The 19696-nt window shown below is 48.2% G+C and overlaps 1 protein-coding gene across 5 annotated transcripts in view; it reads left to right on the top strand.

Moving 5' to 3' along the window:
• Nucleotides 1–372: 372 nt before the first annotated feature.
• The window catches only part of PLPP4 (phospholipid phosphatase 4), a gene marked incomplete at both ends in the record, with an annotated part of 102358 nt that continues 83034 nt past the window's right edge, over nucleotides 373–19696 (top strand). For all 5 annotated transcript variants that reach the window (XM_084246249.1, XM_084246248.1, XM_084246247.1 and 2 more), the window contains one exon: nucleotides 373–428. In XM_084246249.1, coding sequence (XP_084102375.1) covers nucleotides 373–428 — 56 coding nt within the window. The remainder of the gene's footprint in view (nucleotides 429–19696) is intronic.

Here is a 19696-nt window from a genome sequence, read left to right as displayed (position 1 = left end):
CGGGGGCCGCCCACGGGCGGGGGAGCCGGGGAGCGCGCGGGGCGGCGGCGGCGGGGCTTCCCCGGGCTTCCCCCCCAGCCCCGAGCCGCGGGCGCCCGGCGCGGGCCCACGGTGCCGAGGCGGCGCCCCGCGCTGGGAAGCCGGGGATCGCGGGGCGCCCCCGGTCGGCGCGGGAGCGGGGGCCGCGGCGCCCCGAGCCCCGAGGGCCGGGCGGAGGCTGGGGCTGCGCCCTCCCCCCGCCGCGCGCCCCCCGCCGGCGCCCGCCCGCCTCCCGCCCCCGCCCGCGGCCTGGCGCGCGCCGCCCTCGCCGCCCGGGTCCGCGCGCCGGAGCCGGGAGCACCAGCCGCCGCCGCGGAGCCGCCCGGCCGCACCATGCGCGAGCTGGCCCTCGAGATCGGGGTCCGAGCCCTGCTCTTCGGGGTCTTCGTGTAAGTAGGGGCGCGCCGCGGGCGGGGACGCGCGGACCCGGGGGCCCTGCATCCGAGCGCCTCTGCGCCCCAACTTTGTTGGCGCCGCTGCGTCCCGCCGGGGCCTGGATTCGAGGTCCCCTCCGCGCCGGTGCCCGGGGTGTTTCCGCGGGACCCGGGGAGCCCCTGGAGCCCCTTCCTGGGGCCCCGGCGCGGGGGACCTGCGCGCCCGGAGCCGGGACCTGCCCTGCGCGCCCGCACCGGGCCGGGAGGTGCCTCCCTGCGCCTCTCCCGGCCCCGCGCCTGCTGCCGGGGACCCTGGGCTGCCCCCGGGCCGGGCGCACACCCGGGAAGTTTCTCCCTGGCTGTGGTGTCTCGGGCCCGGCGTCCGCAACCTCCGCTCCCGGCCCACCCCCCTCTTGCGCCCCGCGGCTCCCGGCGCCGCGCTCGGTCTCCCCGCGAGCGTCTGGCTTTAGCGCCCCGGGTCCAGCCCAGCCGAACCTCCTGGTTTTCCAGAAGGCGTTTCTGGAGGGACTTCTCCGGCCGGGAAACTGTTGCTGTGGCTCTCGGGCAAGTCGGGGCGCGGCGGCGCGGGGGCTGCATCCGCCCCGCACCCGGGTGTGGAGCCCGTGCGGCCGGGGCGCGGGCCCCGGGGCGGCCGCCAAGTGCCCCGGGTGGCCTGAGCCGCGGGTACCTGGAAATCGCGACCTTGGGAAGAGGAAGGGGCGCGGGCTCAGGTTCTCGCAGAGATGTCTGAGCCCCAGGGGGTCCCGGGGACCCTGGGCCCACCGGCCTCCCGGGCCCAAGCAGCAGGGAGCCGGCGCGTCCCTTCCCTGCCTGTCGGATCCCAGCCCCGAACCCCAGCGCAGACCCTTCCACAGCCCCCGCCGCCTGCCTGGGCGCGCACCTGCCCTCGGTCCCTCCATCGGGGGTTCAGGGGTTCCCTCCACCTCCCGCGGCTGTCTTTTGACGCGTCTTTATATTAAAGTTGCATGAACTTTCTGCATTTGCGTGTTTTTGTTTTGTTTTTATTTTCTTGAAAAGCCTGCTCAGCCGTTCCCAAGGGGAGGCCCCTCTGGATTTCTGCCCTGAATCCGGAGTCACTGCTGGCAGGTGGGAGGCTGTGAGATGACTTCTGTTCCCTGCAGCCCAGGGTCCACGCATGGAAAGAAATGCCCTTTCTTGCATGTTTCTTTTTACTAGGGATGAAATTCATCCAGCGTGTTTATTCACACCATCAGAAAAAGCCGGCGCTCCCCCAGATGCAGGCCCCCCTCGCCCAGCTTCTGACTAAACACTAGTGTTATTCAGTGGGAGGAAGGAACGAGAAGAACTTTTGCTGGATCTCGATGCCTTTGGGGAAACAGAAAACACTTTCCCTTCCTCTTACTCTTTTTCTACCTTCGGAATATGTGTTAAAATTCGTGACTGCTGTGCCATCAGATGGAGACCGTTTCCACTGGGCAGATAGGCTAAGCCTCATTAAATTATTATGTGAAAGAAATGATAAAATCGTGTTCAGTGCACTGGAGAATTGAACATTTGTTGGGTGGATGTTTGTGTGAGTAATGCAGAATTAAAGTGAGGTAGACTCAGCTGCCTGGTTTGATTGCTGGCGGGAACTGTCAGATTAAAAAAAGGGAGTCAGTAATATGCAAATATTTATCTTGTTTTCAGCTTTCCTTCAAATACCCCCCCCAAACACTGACAAGATATTTACAAATGTATAATGGTCTGTGCAGTGGGCTTGAAAAGCGGCTAATTATCCTTTTATGTGCTTCTTGCTTCCTCTAAGGATGTTTTGTAAAAACCAGACAGGCCGTTTATATTCTGGTCTCCAGAATATATTCCCCTTTGGATTAATTTTTTATTAATTACTTAGTAGGGGATCTGCTGTCATTCCCCAGGGACACACCAGGGCGTTTATGGGATTTTTGGTCCATTCTCTGATTTCAGATCATATTGGAAATATGAAGAGTGGGCTCACCTTGTGGCTCTTTTACCTGCAAAGACCAGCTTTGGTATCTGCCACGTGAAACGCCTCGGGTGGGAAACTTGCATGTTCAGATGCTGATATCATCAGGCAGATAATGATTCCAGAAGGGCTGGCCCGGAGCACGGGGATACAGATGACGCTTTGTTTTCTCAGAGACTGAATGGTGGGTAGGGGTGTGAGGGGGGATTCTTTTTCTTTTTTGCCAGTAGCCCTGGTCTGATTGAAGAGTCAGTGGCTTATAACCCCCCTGTGCTTAAGAAAATGGGGGTCTCAGCAGCAGGGTGTCACCCACGTAGGTTTAAAGTCCCTCTAAGTGAGCTGGATTCCATTTCTTGGCTGTTAGGTCCAGCTTAGCTGATCTGATTCACCTGGTTCTGCTTGTTGTTGCTACTTTTTCTCAGGAGAAGAGAGTAACCTTTTTTGGTGGATACCTACTTCTTTGCAAACTGGTGTCTCCAGGGAAGCAAAGCCCATAGAGGCACCTGTTCTCGGAGAGAGCACTGCTGAGGGCAGGGACCCAGCCCCACAGCCACATGTTCCTGTAGACGCAGAGTTAGTGCTCATGAAATGCATCTTTGGACTCATAGGTCGTCAGGATATATGCTCTCTCTCTCTCTCTTTTTTAAAAGATTTTATTTATTTATACAAGAACTGGGGTACAGGCCAGATGCGTGGGAGGGTGAGAGGATTCACCAGAGACAGAGCGGGGAACAGAACAGGCAGACTGACAAATACACTGCTGAGGGTATTACAGGGCAGCCCAAATATAAAACGGGGTGCCTGGCTGTGGGTCCTCACCCACACGCTTAAAAGGGACTTATTAATTCTACACTACAGGCACACACAAAAGGTTAATAAAAGGTTTATTTACAAAGGAAAAGGAAATAAGGAAATGTACAACTCAGGGAGAAAATAGGGAAATGAAGTCTTAAATGCGTCCTACCCGATCCGCCCACCTGGAAACCAGTGGCACTCTCAGAGCTGGCTGTGAGCCAAGAGCCGTGAAGCCAAAAAGCTCCCCCAAGACCCACATGTCTGGTTTTATATCAAACTTGGCTGCTTAACTCCACCCTCCGGTCCCAGCCACCTTCCCTCTGGTGGTGATGGGATTTGTCTTTCCCAATGTCCTGATGGCTTCGGTCTGGAGTGGGGGTGGCGTCCACAAAGCCTGCATGGGATTGGAAGACATCCTTTCCCCCTAACAATTGGAACAGCAGGTGCGCCTGGAGAGGTCTGCCGCTCCATGTGGGACCCTCGCCGGCTGGCCGGGATCGAACCCGCACTGCAGAGGCTGCGGACAACTTCACAGCGAGGCGCTCAACCGCCGGCGCCGCCAGGGGAGGCCCTCTCTTGCTCTCTTAAGGAACCAGTTCTCTGTCGAGCAGGTTTGGTGATCCAGGATCTCAAGAGGGAGCTCCTAGGAACCCCCCCTGGATGGCCCTTGAGGTTCCTTTGGGCAGACCTGGCTTGGAACTTCCAATCACTGGAAAAGAAATGAGTAATGAGTCATGTAAATCCCAGCCAGTGCAGAAAATGTAACCCAACAGGGAACAAATTGGTTCGAGGACCCAATATCTTGGCACACTCAGAATACAAGTGCGGCTGTCACCTGGCGGGCCCAGAGGCCCCTTTGCTTCCAATTACGGGCTGGGGTGCGGTGGGGGAACGAGAAGCACCCTGGGCTTGCTTGATTCTGTTGCCTTCTGGGGGTCCAGTGCAGGTTCTGTGAGCTGTTTCTCCACGGGCCAGGCTGGCACTGGACGTTTCCCAGCCAGCACACGGGGAGAAGGGGGTGACTAGTCAACAGCCCCCATCAGCGGTGCATGACTACAGCAGCAGGCCTCAAAGAGCTTCCCCTGTGAAGGCAATGACTGACTGATGAGGAAAAAACCCTCCCCGCCAGTGCTGATGGAACGTACTTTATTCCAGAACCTGCTTTTGTCCTGTCATTTAAGGTTGTGGGCACCTGCGGCTGAAGTTCGCTGAGGCTCGCCGCACCGGTGTCCTTCCGTGTTCCTTCCATGGCTGGTCCAGTACTGGCATTTATGGAGGGCTTATCATGTGCCACGCTGCGATGTTGTGATTTGTAAGAAATACTTCTATGGGTCATTCTCATAACTGGTGTTCACAGTTCCTGGCTCACAGTCCTCAAAGTCTCGGAGTCTCCTAAGTGATGAGAGTCATAAAGGTGCTTTTGTGATTTTGTGATTGTAACGGCAGGAATGGACAGGGCAGGATCTCTATGACCCGAGCAGACGGTGAAGGAAGGAGGAGAGAGGCCTGGAGCCCTCGGTGGCTTTTCAGGCTTTTATTGGGATTTATCAGGTACACGGCAGGCAGGGGGGCGGGGCTGGGGGCAGTGAGGCCGGCAGGCCTCCCAGCCCCCAGCAAGTCTTCACTGTCTGGGCTCTCCCTTGTTCTCTGGTGGTCTCTGCTTTTCTTTCGCTCTGCTTCTCTGCTTTTCTGGCGTCCCTGTGACGCCGCCCTTAAAAGCCCAGTCAGCCCAGGTGAATCCCATCTACCTATGCCCACGCCCTGCTCCAGGTGCTGCCATCGGGCATGCATTCAGGACCGTAGATCCCGATGATGATCTATCCTGATGGCGGGAGGGCAGGAAAGCCTGATGCTTTTTATTTACCCTACAGGGATGTTAATGAAAGTAACTTTTGGAAAACACTTAAGGGAGAGGGAGGGCTGACTTCAGGGCCGGTAGCCAGGTGGGTAGTGAAGCTTCCGTAGAAGACCAGACAGAGGGAGAGGCCCCAGGGAGCCCCTGGGTTGGTGAGCACGTGGAGATGTGGAGAGAACCGTGCCCGGAGAGGACCTGGAGCCCCAGGGCTCACCCCTGTCCCTTGCCCTTGGCATCGCTACCCTGGCGGTTCCTGAGTCATAACTTTTGTAACGACTTGGTGCTCTAGAGAGTGAGCAGGTTTCCTGAGTCCTGTGTGCTGTTCTAGAAAATTATACCTAGGAGGGTGTCCTGGGCTCCTCTGACGGGACAGAAGCACATATAAGAAACAGGCACCCAAAGTTTGAGTGGGGGTGGGGGCCTGTGTCTGTGGCTGGGTGGTCAGAGGCCTGGGTGGCAGCATGACCTGCTCCCCGTCTGAGGTGGAGGGTGGTCTTGGGAGACCGAGTCCTCAACCTGAGGCGTCTGCCGCTGTCTCCAGGCAGATGGTGTCAGATTGAGTTGGACTCTGGACACGCCTCTGGGGCCTGAGGATTGCTGATAGGAGGAAGCCACCATGTACACTTGTTGGAAATTGGGTCCAGGAAGCCACAACCCGCAGGCACCAACGAAGGTGACCACACCATCTAGCCTGTGCGACCTGGTGGAGGGGGTGTGTTGTTATTTCTGCTCACGGATGAAGAAACCCAAGTACATGCAGATTAAGGAAATGCCCAGGTCACAGAGCTGGATAAGGGCCTCCCTGAGCTCTGACATTGGTGCTCCCGGGCGTCTGGACTGTCAGCCAAGCTGCTGCACTGCAGCCCGCGCTGGTCAGGAGAGGGCGCGCTGCCTGCAGCTGCAGTCCCTGTGGCTTCTCTCTTAAGCCTCATCTCATTGAAAGTGGATACTCTTCCTTCTCCCCACTCTGCAAATACAGAAGGCAAGGGTTAGAAAGGTGGAGTGCTTGCCTGAAGGTACTCACTAGCAGGGGGTTTGACCTGGACTCTGGCCGTTGATCCCTGTCCAGCATCAGCCATCAGCCACTGCAGCAGAGCGTGTCCGGCGCCAGCTTCCAGACCAGAGTGAAAATGGCCCCTCCTCGAAGCCATCCCCTCCGTGACCTGCACAGCCTGGAGTGCTGGGTGGGCAGAGCGGTGGCCGTGGTGCTCACAGCAGACTCTTCACGTGGCCTCTCCTGTGGTTCACATGCCCTAGGATGGGCTTAGAGACCAGTGCTGATGTCCAGGGGTCTTCTGAGGTCTTTGGAGCCCAGCGGGCAAGAGGAGATGAGCAAATTTCTGGCCCGAATGTAACTGGCATTGTGCTTTCTCTCCCAGCTGTTGACCTCTCCCGCCCATCAGTTATTTCCAGCACCCGGCCTTGGTAAGATGGTGATGCTCTGAGTGCTGATGTGGGGTGTGATCTGCCCTTCTTCACTGTGAGCCAGGGCTTCCTGCAGTCACCCTCCTTCTGTTCTTTCCCCTGGTGGTTCCGGAGGGCACCCTGCCTGGGTTTCCCCAGACACCGTGGGCCGTCTCAAGACGCTGTGGCATTGCTAATGGCATTTGTCTCACCCGGGTCCATTTGCAACCTCCTCTAAGCACTTCCTGTGCAGGAAGCCTGTGCCAGGTGCTGGGGGTGAGGAGGAAGAAGGCGGGGGGCCCTCTAGGAGCCCCCCACCCAGTAGAGCAGGTGTACAACTGTTTGTTTAGCTCTCATGCACACAGAGGTTTTGAAAGTCTTATTTCACTTTCATCATTCATCCAGTGGATTGAGGCTTCCTTGGCATCTTCTGGGTGCCTGCCCTGCAGAAGTGCATCTCTGTCCTCTTCTTAGCAGACTTTGGTTGATGTCCTGTCAGACAGGTGCAAGGGAACTAGTTCTTTAGCTGGTCCAGGTGACCTGCACTGGCCGTCGGGTGGATAGTTGGAATTCACAGCAACTAACAGATACTTGCCTTGTTACTCTGAAGAGCCCAGTCTAGGACTCCGGGCGGGGATAATTGCAGCAAAGAGCTGAGTTTTATGGAAAGGGAGGTGTTCGTTAGTTCCGGGAGGGGTGAGCAGGAGGAGACAGGTGCCAGGGAACTGCTTCTCACCTGGGCCTGCTGCAGATGGAGTGTCCTGGAGTGGAGGCCTGGAGGCGCATTTTGGGAGGGGGGTCAGGTCCGCAGCGAAGAGTCTGGGGCTTGAGGGGGCAGTGGTAAGAGTGGTGGGATACGAGCCTGGGAGAGGAATGTGGGTGGCCACATGTGGACAGTCCCTTGGGCACACTGGGGAGCTTGGAGGTTTGAAACAAAAGGCAGCGTGACGGAAAGTGACCGTTCCTTGGGCACAGAGGCCCTGTGGTCTCACCGTCTGGCTGTGCACAGCACTGCTGCACCTGTGCTCCCTGGGAGCCGCACGCTGGTGCCCCTGCTTGTCTGGCTGTGGGATTGGGGGTTGGGCTGCATCTTTATCTTCTTTGCCTTCCCCACGTCCCTAAGCACCCCGGCAGGAGAGCAGTCTGAAGCCCACCAGATTACACTGGATTTCTGATGATCATTTGTAAAGACCTGGATGTTCTGCATTATCCAGAGCAAGGCTTCTTATAGGGAGTCTACTGACCATGCGTCGGAATCACCTGGGGCTCAGTTCGGATTTGACTGAATAGACATTTGATTGGAACCCCAAGATCTGCATTTTCACCAGCAATGCTCTGTCCACGGCAGTGGGGAACCCAACATGCAGTCTGCGGTAGGTGAGACCCTCTGTGGTGGACGGTCTCATCAGGCTCCTCACCTCTCTGGTCACATAGGAGATGACCCTTCCCAGGGCCCTGCCTTTGCAGAGCTCTGGCTGGGGGAACATGGGTGGAATGACATGTCGCCTCTGGGCTGAGCGTAAATCTACTCAATGGCTTGTCATTGTCCCTCTCTGTTGGCAGCGAGTGTGGAGCTGTGTGTTGGGGTGGCAGAGCCACACAGTGCCGACAGCAGGACAGCTACCCTGTTTCTTGCTATTCGGAAGTGGATTTTGTGGGGGAGAAGGAAACTCTGTGTTAACTTCGATTTGGGGTTCCCTGAGCCTCTGCAGCCAACTGCTGTGCCTATAACCGTTTTTGCTCCCTCTCTACATGAAAGGGATTGTTTGAGGCCCAGTGGTGTTATGAAGGACCATGGGCTTTGGAGCTGGACAACTCTGTGTTGGGATTTTAACTCTGCCACTAACCAACCCATTGCCGAAAATCCGTGACCCTCCGCTTCTTCGTGTGAGAAAAGGGAATGATGCTTCCTTGGGTTTCCACGGTCAGGTGCCTGCAGGGCACCCTCTGAGTCCCTGTTACATATATGCAGTGGCTGAGAATGGCAGCATGGCCTGGTAGCCCCAGCCGAGGCCCCTGGCCTCAGGTTGCTGGGACTGCAGCCTGGTTTTGCTTCTTATTAGGTGCGGGAGCCTTTCTGCAAAGTGTCTGTCTGTCCTGCTTACATCCTTGTTTCCTCCTCTATTTGACCAGTTTCCACCAATGGGAGGCGTGTGGGGATGAGGGAGACAGTGCTGCGCTGGCGTGGGTGTCCAGCCAATGGAAACGGTGCTGGTGTTACTGTCCTTTCATTAAGATGAAACTGTGTGTGCGCTGAGGACCAGAGCATCGGTCACCAATGACATTCTCCTTACAAACGACCTGCTATAGGGTTTCTAGGAAACAATGCATCCCTTTAAATCTATTCCAGATGATTCCTTTTAGCCCCCAATGTGAGGTGTGTAACTTGCCAGGATTTCATCCCATGAGCTGGTCCCCCATGGGCTGGTGTGGGTGGCAAACGGTTTGATGGAGGGGTGGTCCAGCCCTGTGGTGACGTAAATGGATGGCCATTTATAACAGTGATTCTAGGACACTGACTTGAAGGTGTTGTCAGCGTAGCTGCTCTAGATAAGGCATAAGGAGAATGAATCATTTTCTTCTGAGTCTGTGTTCATCACACAGAGTTCGGGCAGGAGCCGGGTGTAGGGAGTCCTCTTCAGCCCATACTGAGGGCCCTCTGCCCCCCAAGTGTGTGGAGAGCTTCCCGGTCCCTGCCAAGGCTTCTGCCTTGTCATCCTATGAATGAATATCTTTCTCTTTGAAAGAGTGTTTGTGATGTAAAGTGAGCTGGTTTGTGATGTAAAGTGAGCTGGCTGCGCTGGGATCCTGAGCGTGGCTGCTGTTTTCCACAGGGACACGAATGCCTGTAATACTACAACAGGAGATCATCCGTTTCATAACTTGTGGGTAAAGTTATCTCAGTTAGTTATAAAGATTATGCCTTTTATGACCCACACGAGGCTCACAAAAGCTCAGCACCTCTATTTTTCTACAAATAGTGTTTTTAAATATGAAAATCATCTTAGTAATATTGCGTCTGTCAAAAATATAGTCTTACTGCTCTTTGGATGAATTAGAAACACAAAGATGCAGGGAGGAAGTGAATTCAGACAGGATGGAGCCTGCCAAGGTGCCCCCATTCTTCAACGAAAAGGCACGGAGGTGTTCAGGGGGCTTGGGGTACAGGGAGGAGTGAGCAGGAGTGGAGACTTGCTGGGGCTGCAGAAACTGAGGACTTCATCCCAGTCTCTCATCCCAGGGTGACTGTGAAAAATTGTCCCGCAGAGGTGAGGGACTAGTTGTTATTCCATCTCCACTGAAGACAAAGAGAGGAGAAACAGGGTCAGAAACTGCAGGTGCCTTTGGGCTGGCTTTCTGGAAGGGAGCTGCAGTCTGCCAGCCAGTGCCAGGGGTTCATCTCTCCTGGACTGGTGGTGGTGGTGGGGCGGGGGGGGGGGAGGGGGAGCCTGCTTTTATTAGTTTGAGCCATATAAAATGATTGATATTTGATTGATTTGACCTACAAACATGGGGATTTCACTTAGCTCAACTTAAAAATACGACACACACACACAGGTGGTGCAGATGCCCAGCAACCCCCAGCCCCCAACCTTCCCCCACCACTGAGTGTCTCCACCCCTGACTTCTAGCACCATGTTTGAATTCTTGCAGGCTGTGCTCTTGTGTGTGGCTTTCCCCTCTCCCTGCTCAGCATGAATTTGAGCATCCCTGGAGTTCCCAGCTGTAGTTTGTGAATTCTTGTTACTCTAGAGTGTTTTACCACGTCTGTACCTTTGTTTACCCATCAAACTGCTGAAGGACGTCTGGGTTATTTATTGTTTGGACTGTTAGGTGTGATGCTGCTCTTGCTTTTTGGGTGAACATATTTGTCGTGTCTTTTAGGTCTAGACCTAGGAGGGGAAATGCCAGGTGATATGTCTGAGGTTTTTAAAGAAGGACTTGGCTTCTCTCTGTCCAGGGCTAACTGTCAGAGAAAGGTCTAGTCCATATGAGGCTGTCATCATGATCTGTTGAACAGCTGCTTTGTGTAAAGCACCCAGTGGCCATGGGGAAGGGTGAAGGGAGTCCAGAACCCGGTCCCTACTTCGAGGAGGATGGCTCCATGCTTGAGTCATGGGCACTGGAGTTAAATCCCGGCTGCCCTAGCCTCCTCACCTGGTAAATGGGACAACAGTAGCACCTCCAGGGAGGCTGTGAGGATGATGTGATGTCTGAGGAGGTGGAGATGTATGTAGGTCATGAAGATACCTGGTATTACGATGCAGCATTGGGGCTGTAAGTGCCACAGAAATCCTGAGCCTTGAATTAGAACTTAGCAAGTTAGGGAAGGCATTCTGAATAATTGTCCAAGAGCCATTGAGGAAGAGAAATGACTGATCTGTAGATATATGTAGGTGTCTTTTAACTGTATCTCCTCCTAGGTGATAGGTAGGAAGGGAGCTCGGGGAAGGAAAGGAGATGAGTTTTGACACTGTGCCAACTTTGCGCTGGGTACTTGTCATACCTCAAATTTTTTAAGTTTCACAACCCCCAGGAGGTGATATTGCTGCCCTGATTTACAGAGTTAAGAGCGAATGTGCTTACCAGTCAAGGAAAGAGTAGAGTTCTCCTATAGAAACATGGGCAACAGTCAGGAACAGGGAGCTTAAAAAAGTACAACTAATTGATTTCCATATAGATCAGAGCAAACTTTTTCATTGTGCTACAATGAAAAGACTATGTAGTCATTAAAATTAGGTAGGTAGGTAACTGTGCTGATTGGGAACATACCCAGAAACCATTGTGCATGAATCTACTTGAAGAAGGTAATATAATAAAATCAATTTTTATCTTGTAAAAAGAGTAGCTCTAAAGATACATAACAAAATCTTAATGGTGATTATTTTGGGCTGATAGGATGATATACATTTTTCTTTTTCCTTTTTAGTATTGTCTAAATTATTTTACAATAAGCATTTGTTACTTTCACATACAATCAGAAAAATCAATATAGATTTTTTTCTTATGGGGGAAAAAAGAAGCTAAAGAAATAGCCTTAAGTAGGGCATCGGATGATTCTTCTGGGATTGCTTCAGAAATGTCTGAAGTAGGAATGTGTCATGAATCAACCTTTCTATATTTTATATCAAATAAAATATTCCAAGGAAAATCAGAAAATAAGGGTTAATGTGCAGAGCGTGCGAGGCTGGTGAGATGGAGGTGATCAGCTGCTGCAGATGGAGTTGTGAGCGGGGAGGCCCCTTGAAGAGCAAATGCTGCAGTGCCTAACTGATCATTGCATTATTCCTGGTTTTTGATTTAGATTTCGTAGAACAAATATGTCGAGGCACTAATGTAAGAGGTACAAAAAGCTGCATGTACAAAGATGTCCGTTGCTGTGCTTGATGTAAAACAAGTAGATGTATTTGTTAAATAAAAATGAATGAAAACCCAGTGGTCAGCATTTGAAGAATGGTTTGCTGAATTACGGACACAGAGACTATTACGTAACTACTAAAATAGTTTTGAAAATCATGAAGAAATGGTTTTCGATCACAATGAAATGTGTTGAATTTTGATAATGTAGTAGTTATAGAAGACAACACTCTACAAAAATATATCTTAGAATTATAACTATTGTATCTATAATATGATTTGGGGAAACATCAGGCTGTGAATGTGATAACTGCCTTCACTTAAAAAATTTTAAGATTACAAAACGCTTACAAAATTTAAAACAATGTGAAAAGTGTCTGGTTTCTTGAACCCCTTTCCATTCTCTTTTAGTGTTAATTTTTTTAGTGGTCACTTCAATATAATTTAAAAATACTGAGAACAGATTCTACACATGGAGTTATATAACTGTAGTTCTATATATACATATTACTTGCTATTTCTTGGCAATGTTTTCTATCTATATAGATGTCCTTGATTCTTTTCACTGACTGATGTTCCATTGTAGTCAACTATTCATGAAATTTTAGGGACTTTTCCTAATTTTGCAATGAGAAATGCCACTGAAATTGTACAAACTGTAATGCACTGTTACAGTATTGCTATGATAAAATTTTGCAAAAAAGAATAATGTTTGCAAATGATGTTTCTGGGTCAAATGCCACATGTATTTTATTTTTTTTTAAGATTTTTTTTTTTTAATTTATAGAATAGCTAGGGTACAGGCCAGAGGTGTGGGAGGGTGAGAAGATTCATCAGAGACAGAGAGGGAAACAAAACAGGCAGATGGACTGAAAGCACTGCTGTGGGGAGCAGCGGGTGAGACAGCCGCGCCATGGGGAAATCTCCCCGAACGCCGGGAATCTAATCTGCGCTGCAGAGGCTGTGGAGAGCTTCACAGCGATGCGCTCAACCCACTGCGCCACCGGGGAGGCCTGCCACATGTTATTTTAAATGTTGATTGATATTGCCAGCTTGTTCCCTCAAAGGGCTGTCCATGCTTCCACCCCACCAGGGGTGTACAAAGGTGTCTGTGTGCTCAGCCCCTCACCGGTGGTGGATATCACGGATGATTTATGTTTTTACCTATAGAGGGAACATTCCTGGTGCCTCTTTTTACCTATGTATTGGCATTTTGTACATCTTTAGTGAAATTTGTAATATTTCCCTTTATTCCTCCCACTAGATTTTTCAATTTGTCTAACATATGTAGGGCTGCTTTATGCCTTATAGATATTCATTTTTTCTTCATATATTGGAAATATCTTCTCCACATTTGTGTTTGATTTTTAAGTTTCCTTGTGATTTCTCTTATTGCTCCTGTTTTCATTTCTATGTAGGTAAACCTAGCAATCTTTTTTTCTTTAGGTGTTCAGAGTTTCTGTCCTACTTAGAAAGTGCTTTCTCTCATCTGAAGTAGAAATAGTTTTAATTAATATCTAGCATTTTATTTTATTTTGTTTTTATTTTTTTAAAGATTTATTTATTTATTTATGCAAGCACTGGGTACAGTCAGAAGCACGCGAGGGTGAGAGAATTCACCAGAGCCAGAGCGGGGAGCAGAATAGGCAGAAGGACCAAAGTACACTGCTGAGGGGAGCAGCGGGCGGCAGGAGAGGTCTGTCGCGCCATGGGGGACCCTCGCCTGCGGCCGGGGATCCAACCAGCGCTGCAGAGGCTGCGGGCAGCTTCGCAGCCCATCGCTCAACTGTTGCGCCACTGGGGAGGCCCAGTATCTAGCATTTTATACTTTCATTTTAATTCTTTATAGGAAATTTATTTTTAATGTATGGAGTGAGTTAAAGGATTTTTTTTTTTCTTGCCTGCCAGTTACAACATGAATATCATCTCCTTAATTGCACCATTATCAGGAACAGATATCCATATCCCCATGGTTGCAAGTGAAGTCTCGAGCCTGATTATCTATTTACCTAGTCAAAGTTCATTGTAACTCTATAGTCTATTTCAATATCTGAGAAGAAATGGTCCCGCCTCCCTGGAACAGAGCTTGATGTAAAAGTTAAGGTTGCCTGGATTCAGGGCCAGGATGCCTGGGCTCAAAACTTGAATCTGCTATTTACTTGCTTTGTGAATTGCATGGTTTGCTTTATCTCTGTGCTTTGCCTCCCAGTCATCAATATGGGCATAAAAATAGTGCTAAAATAGCTCCATTGTCTGGATATCAGAGGCTGTGGCTTGTATGATTTCTATGTTTTATAATTTGCTATGCTTTTCTGTATGGCTGCATACACACTCAATTTTTTGGTAAATGTACATAGTTTAAACATAATGAATAGTTTGTTTCATGGGTATAATGCTCTAAATATATTGAAGGACATTGGCTGTGCTATTCCAGTCCTTTGTGTTCACACTCTTTTCTATTTTCCTTTTTAATTTAGTCCTTTTCAATGCAAAGATATGCTACTTCTGTCAAATTAGGGTAATTAAAGCATTTTTTAAGATAACTAATATTTTGTCTTATTGCTGCCAACTTATTCTCCGTTTTCTTTTTTCAATGCTGTTTTTCAGTATTTCACCTCTTACTTCCTGTTTCCTGCTTTTAGTTGAATAGTTGAAGTTTTTTTTTAGCTACCCTCCCTTTTTTTTCCTTTCAAAATTTGCAAGTCAAAAGTCCTATGTCTCTATTTCTAGTCTTCTCAAATTTTATCTTCTAATGAATTTAACCTTTTATCACAAGGTTTCCATCTCTATTTGTGTTGATATTCCTTATCTTATTAACTTTAATAATATATAGCTAGATTATCTTTATTGAGATTAATAGCCACATTATTTATTTTCAACCTGTGTTTTTAGGTTTAATGTACATCCCTTGTAAATGTCATTTAATTGATTTTTAAGCTTTATTCAATCTGTCCAATCTATGCCATTTAATTTGAGTGATTAAGCCATTTACAGTTAATGCAACTCTGTTCCTCTCTGTCCTTTATTGTTCCTTCTAGTTTGACTAATTGAAAACTTGTTAGTATTCCATTTTATCTCCTTTATTATATTTTTGGTTATGGCTGTTTAAATTTTACTAGTAGCTTGTCTGGAGATTATAATATGTATTTTTTAACTTGTCACCTTTTCACCAAAAGAAATTTTTCAGTAGCATACTTTCACTTTTTCCCTCATGCCTTAGGAATATTTCATTGGTTTCACTTAAACATCCCATAGAACATTTGAATTATTTTTACCTTAAACTATTAGTAAAATTTTATAGAAATTAAATTTAAAAATATTTACCCCAAAATGTTTACCATTTCCAATGCTCTTTATTACATCTTTCAGATTTAGTGTTCCACGTGGGATTATATTCCTTCAGCCTGAATATATTCCTTTAGCTTTTCTTGTAACTCAGGTTGGCTCTAAGAGAGTCCTCTTTATTTTGCTTTTACCTTTTGAAAATTTTTATTGAATATGAAATTCTAGGTGGGCCGTTTTCTTTCAGCACTTTTGAAATGTCTTTGAATTGTCTTGTGGATCCTGTTGTTTCTGAAGAATGTTGAATTTTGTGCTTGTATGCTTTTAATTTACTGTTGGGTCACCTTAATCCTTGGGACCTTGATTCTGTTCTGTGTTTGAATGAGTCTGTTTTGGTTTTGCTTTTGATTGTAACATGTTTACTTTAGCCCTTGATGTGATTTTTATTCCTGAGGTTTCAGTAGAGACTAACTTGAAGAAATTTCTGCTCCAAATTCTATCTCCTAGTGTTATAGAGCAACCCCGATATTAAACGAGTTCCTGGCTGTGGGTCCTCACCCGCGCTTTAAAGGGACTTATGAATACTCTACTACAGACACACGCAAAAGGGTTAATAAAAGGTTTATTTACAAGAGAAAAGGAAATAAGGAAAATGTACAACTCAGGGAGAAAATAGGGAAATAAAGTCTTTAATGCGTCCTACCCGATCCGACGACCTGGAAACCCAGTCACTCTCAGAGCTGGCCACATGCTGCGAGCTGGTGGAGAGCCAAAATGGGGGACCCCCAAAGCCCACGTGTCTGCCTTTTATATCCACCTGGCTGCTTAACCCCACCCTCAGGTCCCAGCCACCTTCCTTTGGTGATGATGGGATTTGGAGTTCCCAGTGTCTGACTTTGACCTGGGGTGGGGGTGGAGTCCACAAAGCCTATATGGAATTAGCTTTGGGACATCCTTTTCCCCCTAAAGGGGGAGGTTCCCTGCCCCACCCAAGGGAGGGTGGAACTGAGCAAAAAGAAAAAAAGCTACAAAAAAGACTAAAAAAGGAAGCTGAATGGAGCCAGGAAACCTAAAGGAGGCACATGGAGCCTAAAGACACGTAAAAAAACTGCGCTTGTCTTTTGGTTGTGGACTGGGTAACACAGATGTGGGTGAGACCCGTGGGCAGGTGACAATGGCAACTTTTATCTTAATGTTGATTTTGCTCTTTTCCTTCTGGGCTTATCTGGTTGTTTCTGACCCTTTGCTGTGGGTCCCCATTAAAAAATGCTTTAGACTTGTGACAGACTGTGGGGCCTTGCTCTGGGCCATTCCCATATGGATGGAGTTTTACCCACGAGGGGACGGGTAACTTTGGGTGCTTCATTTAAAAACTAGACTCTTTGCCTTACCTGTATTGTTTCCTAGTTTTATTAAAGTTCCTTCCCATTAAAGTCTCATATGTTTTGTGTTGATGCGGCGAATGACAAAACCCATTTAAAACAGACAGGTTTGCGGGGTTTGGGCTGCCCCTCTCCCTGTCCTATAACACTAGTATGGCTAGTTGCTGAAACCTCTGCTTCACTTTTTAGACTGTGGCTGTAACTTTCTGTTGGGATCCTTGGGGTTTTATCCTGCCCATAGCAATCTCTGAATTAGCCAGTGATTTGAATAAAATTTGTACACAGAATTTTGGGTTTCATCTTTCTCTAAATTCCTTTCCAGGGAGGATTCCTTCTTTGTGGTATTATCCATTATTTTATTCCCATCTGCTTTATCTTTTTCCTAAATTATTTTCCTATTCTGTTTTGCTCATTTGTACCCCTGGAGGTTCTTCAGCCTAGTTATGGATTTGTTTAAGTTTTTGGATTTATGGATTTTTTGTTTATGGATTTGTTTATATTTTTCAGTGGTGTTTTGGGAAAGAAAAAAGGCAAAATGCATAGGTTCAGTCAGCTACCTTGAACTAGATGGCTCTTTAAAAAGCTCTTTCAGATTTTTCTTTGTTATATTTTTATTTATAAAATTATACTTTAAAATCTATCAGTTGTTACTTTTACTCATGGCCGTTTTCATAGTTTTCTGTGTCATCAATCAGGTGACTTGTTTTTTGTCTATCTAAAGACCTACCTATTTTCCAAGAAGTGGCTCAAAACTTACTTCTCTGTGACGTCTTGATTAAAACATCTTATTCCTGAATAAATCTATGTGATACTGATGATACAGTTATATAGAAGTGTTACATTTATCTTTTTTTTTTCATAATGCAAATACTTGGTAACTGATGTATTGTACTTTAATTCAGTCTTTTGGAACAATGAAGAGGTCTTCAGTCTTGTGAAGAGAACATGTTAAATTGGATTTCTAAATTATAACTATGGTATTTATGAACAACCATATGAAACAGAGATGCCTTGCATTGATTTTTCCTGACAGATACTTTTTACTGTGATGATACTTTTTGTTTTGATGAAAGTAGCAAACTGGAGTTGGTTAGCTCTAGGTATGATGATAATAATTTTAATGAAAATAATAACTAATGTTTGTTGAGGATTTACTGTATGCCAGGAAGCATGCTAAAGAAGTTTACTCCTTAAATCTTTAAACAACCTATGAAGTTGGGATTTGTTTTTCTGATGAGTAGTACTTCCTATTTGGATGCGAAATCTGAGACTTAGGGAGGTCGATGAACTCATCCAGTGTTACGCTGTTAAGAAGTGAGATGAAATTGCTTTCAGTGGAAATTTCAATTTGAGTGTTTTATGTATTACAACAATTTACATCAGATCTGGGTGGAAAGAGGAGGAGAAGGAACCTATAGTGAGGCTTTCTGGTAATTAAATGACCCTGACAACCTCAGTGAAATCATAGACTCTAGATTGGACCACTCATGTGATGGTCTCTGTTCTTACTAAGACATCAGTCTCTCACTTTTGGTTTTGTCTTCCCCCTATCTATTGGGGTCTTTCAAATGAACATCTGCTTCTAGACAACCTCTGTGGAGCAGCTAGTTGGGAGGCCTTTTTTTTTTTTTTTTTAATTAAAACTGACTCTTGCTCCAAAGGAACTGCTTTGACCAACGTTGCCCCATGTTCCACATCACGCTGTTGACGATCACTACCTTCTGAGGATCTCATGGATGGCGTGGTGACTGTGGTTAACAATACTGTATTACGTACTTGAAAGTTGATCAAAGAGCCAATTATAAGTGTTCTCATCCCAAATAGGAAAGGCTGGCTCTGCGTCATGACTTAGGTGTTAGCAAACATCATGGCGGTCATCTTTTGTGGTGTGTGTTAAATCCACACCTTATCCACTTAAAACATACAGTGTTACATGTTCCTTATATCTCAGTAAAGCTGGGAACAAGGAAGTCCAGGTGGTTCTTTTGTGTATTTGTCACACTTCTGTGGGATGTGAGAGAGATGCACCCACAGGGCTCAGAGAAGATGAGGTGTGGGGGAGCCAGGCCTTCGCTGGTGTCCTCTCCTCCTCACAGCCTGAGCCAAGGCTTCCCATGGACTTAGTTTTACGTATGAGGAAAATGGGTAGAACCTACCCTTCAGGCACAGGTATTCTGGAGGTGTTTTCTCACAAAGACCAGCTTGGAAAATGGGGGCACCACACATAGAACACCTGTCCTGGGGCAGAACTTCTGCGAATGGTGACACCTGAGTTTCTGTAGCCTGGCTCCTGCTGGCCTGAGTTTCTGCTCCCAGGCCTGGGATGGGAGCAAAAGTGGATGACATGGTGCCAGAGTCAACTCTCCCAGTAAAAGGTGTGTCGAAGTCATTCTGTTCCTTCACCTCTGTAATCTTGGACGTGGGAAGACTGTGCCTCTTGGGTCACGTCCTGTGCCCTGGGAACACAGAGCTAAATAAAGCCTTACACCTGCTGTAATTTTGGGGGCGTAGGTGGGAAGAACGGCAGTGCCCAGAGTGGGGTGGGGGTTAGGGGGGGTTGGAGGACGTCGGGGAGCCACTTTGCCTGGGGCCAGCGGTGCCCTTCTCTCTGTAGACTTTGCTGCTGGCGCTCCAGCCCCAGGCTGCCCTTAGAACTGCTTTTCCAGGAGTAATAGGAGCTGATGCTGCTTCATTTTTTTAAAAAAATGCTTATTCTGTGCCAGGTGAGGGTCCTAGGCTTTATGTGCAGTTAGCTCATGGGATCCTCATACCACCAGCAGAATGGAAACTGGTATTTTTCTCATTTTGCTGAAGGGAAGGCTGTGGTGCAGGGAGGGAGGGTGTCATCTGGCTGTGGTCACTTACCAGAGGTGGAACGGAGTCTGCCCTCTGATGCCTCTTTTTCCCACTGCTCTTTTGCTGCAGGTGGATGGGGTGGGGGTGTCTTTGTTGAGGAAAAGCCACAAAATAGTTTGTGGCATGAAGCTTGTCATCAAAACCCACAGCCAGATGTGGTCAAAACTAGTGTTGAGGATCCCAGGATCTGGAGCCAGACCACCTGCGATCCAAAGCTGCCTTTGCCTCTCATTTAACGTGTCTTTTCTCAGTTTACTGTTCTGCAAAGCGGGGGTAAAATGGTGCCATTTTGTTAAGTGCCATCAAGGTGTGCCTGGCACACAGGGAGCCCACCTGTGATTGTGACATTCATCCCTTCTCTTCTGGAAATTTCTCTACACTT

This window comes from Talpa europaea (assembly GCF_964194135.1).
Source record: "Talpa europaea genome assembly, chromosome: 10".
NCBI classification, from domain to species: Eukaryota; Metazoa; Chordata; class Mammalia; order Eulipotyphla; family Talpidae; genus Talpa; species Talpa europaea.
The sequence above is the reverse complement of the archived record's forward strand: the minus strand, read 5'-3'. Positions and strand labels throughout refer to the sequence as shown.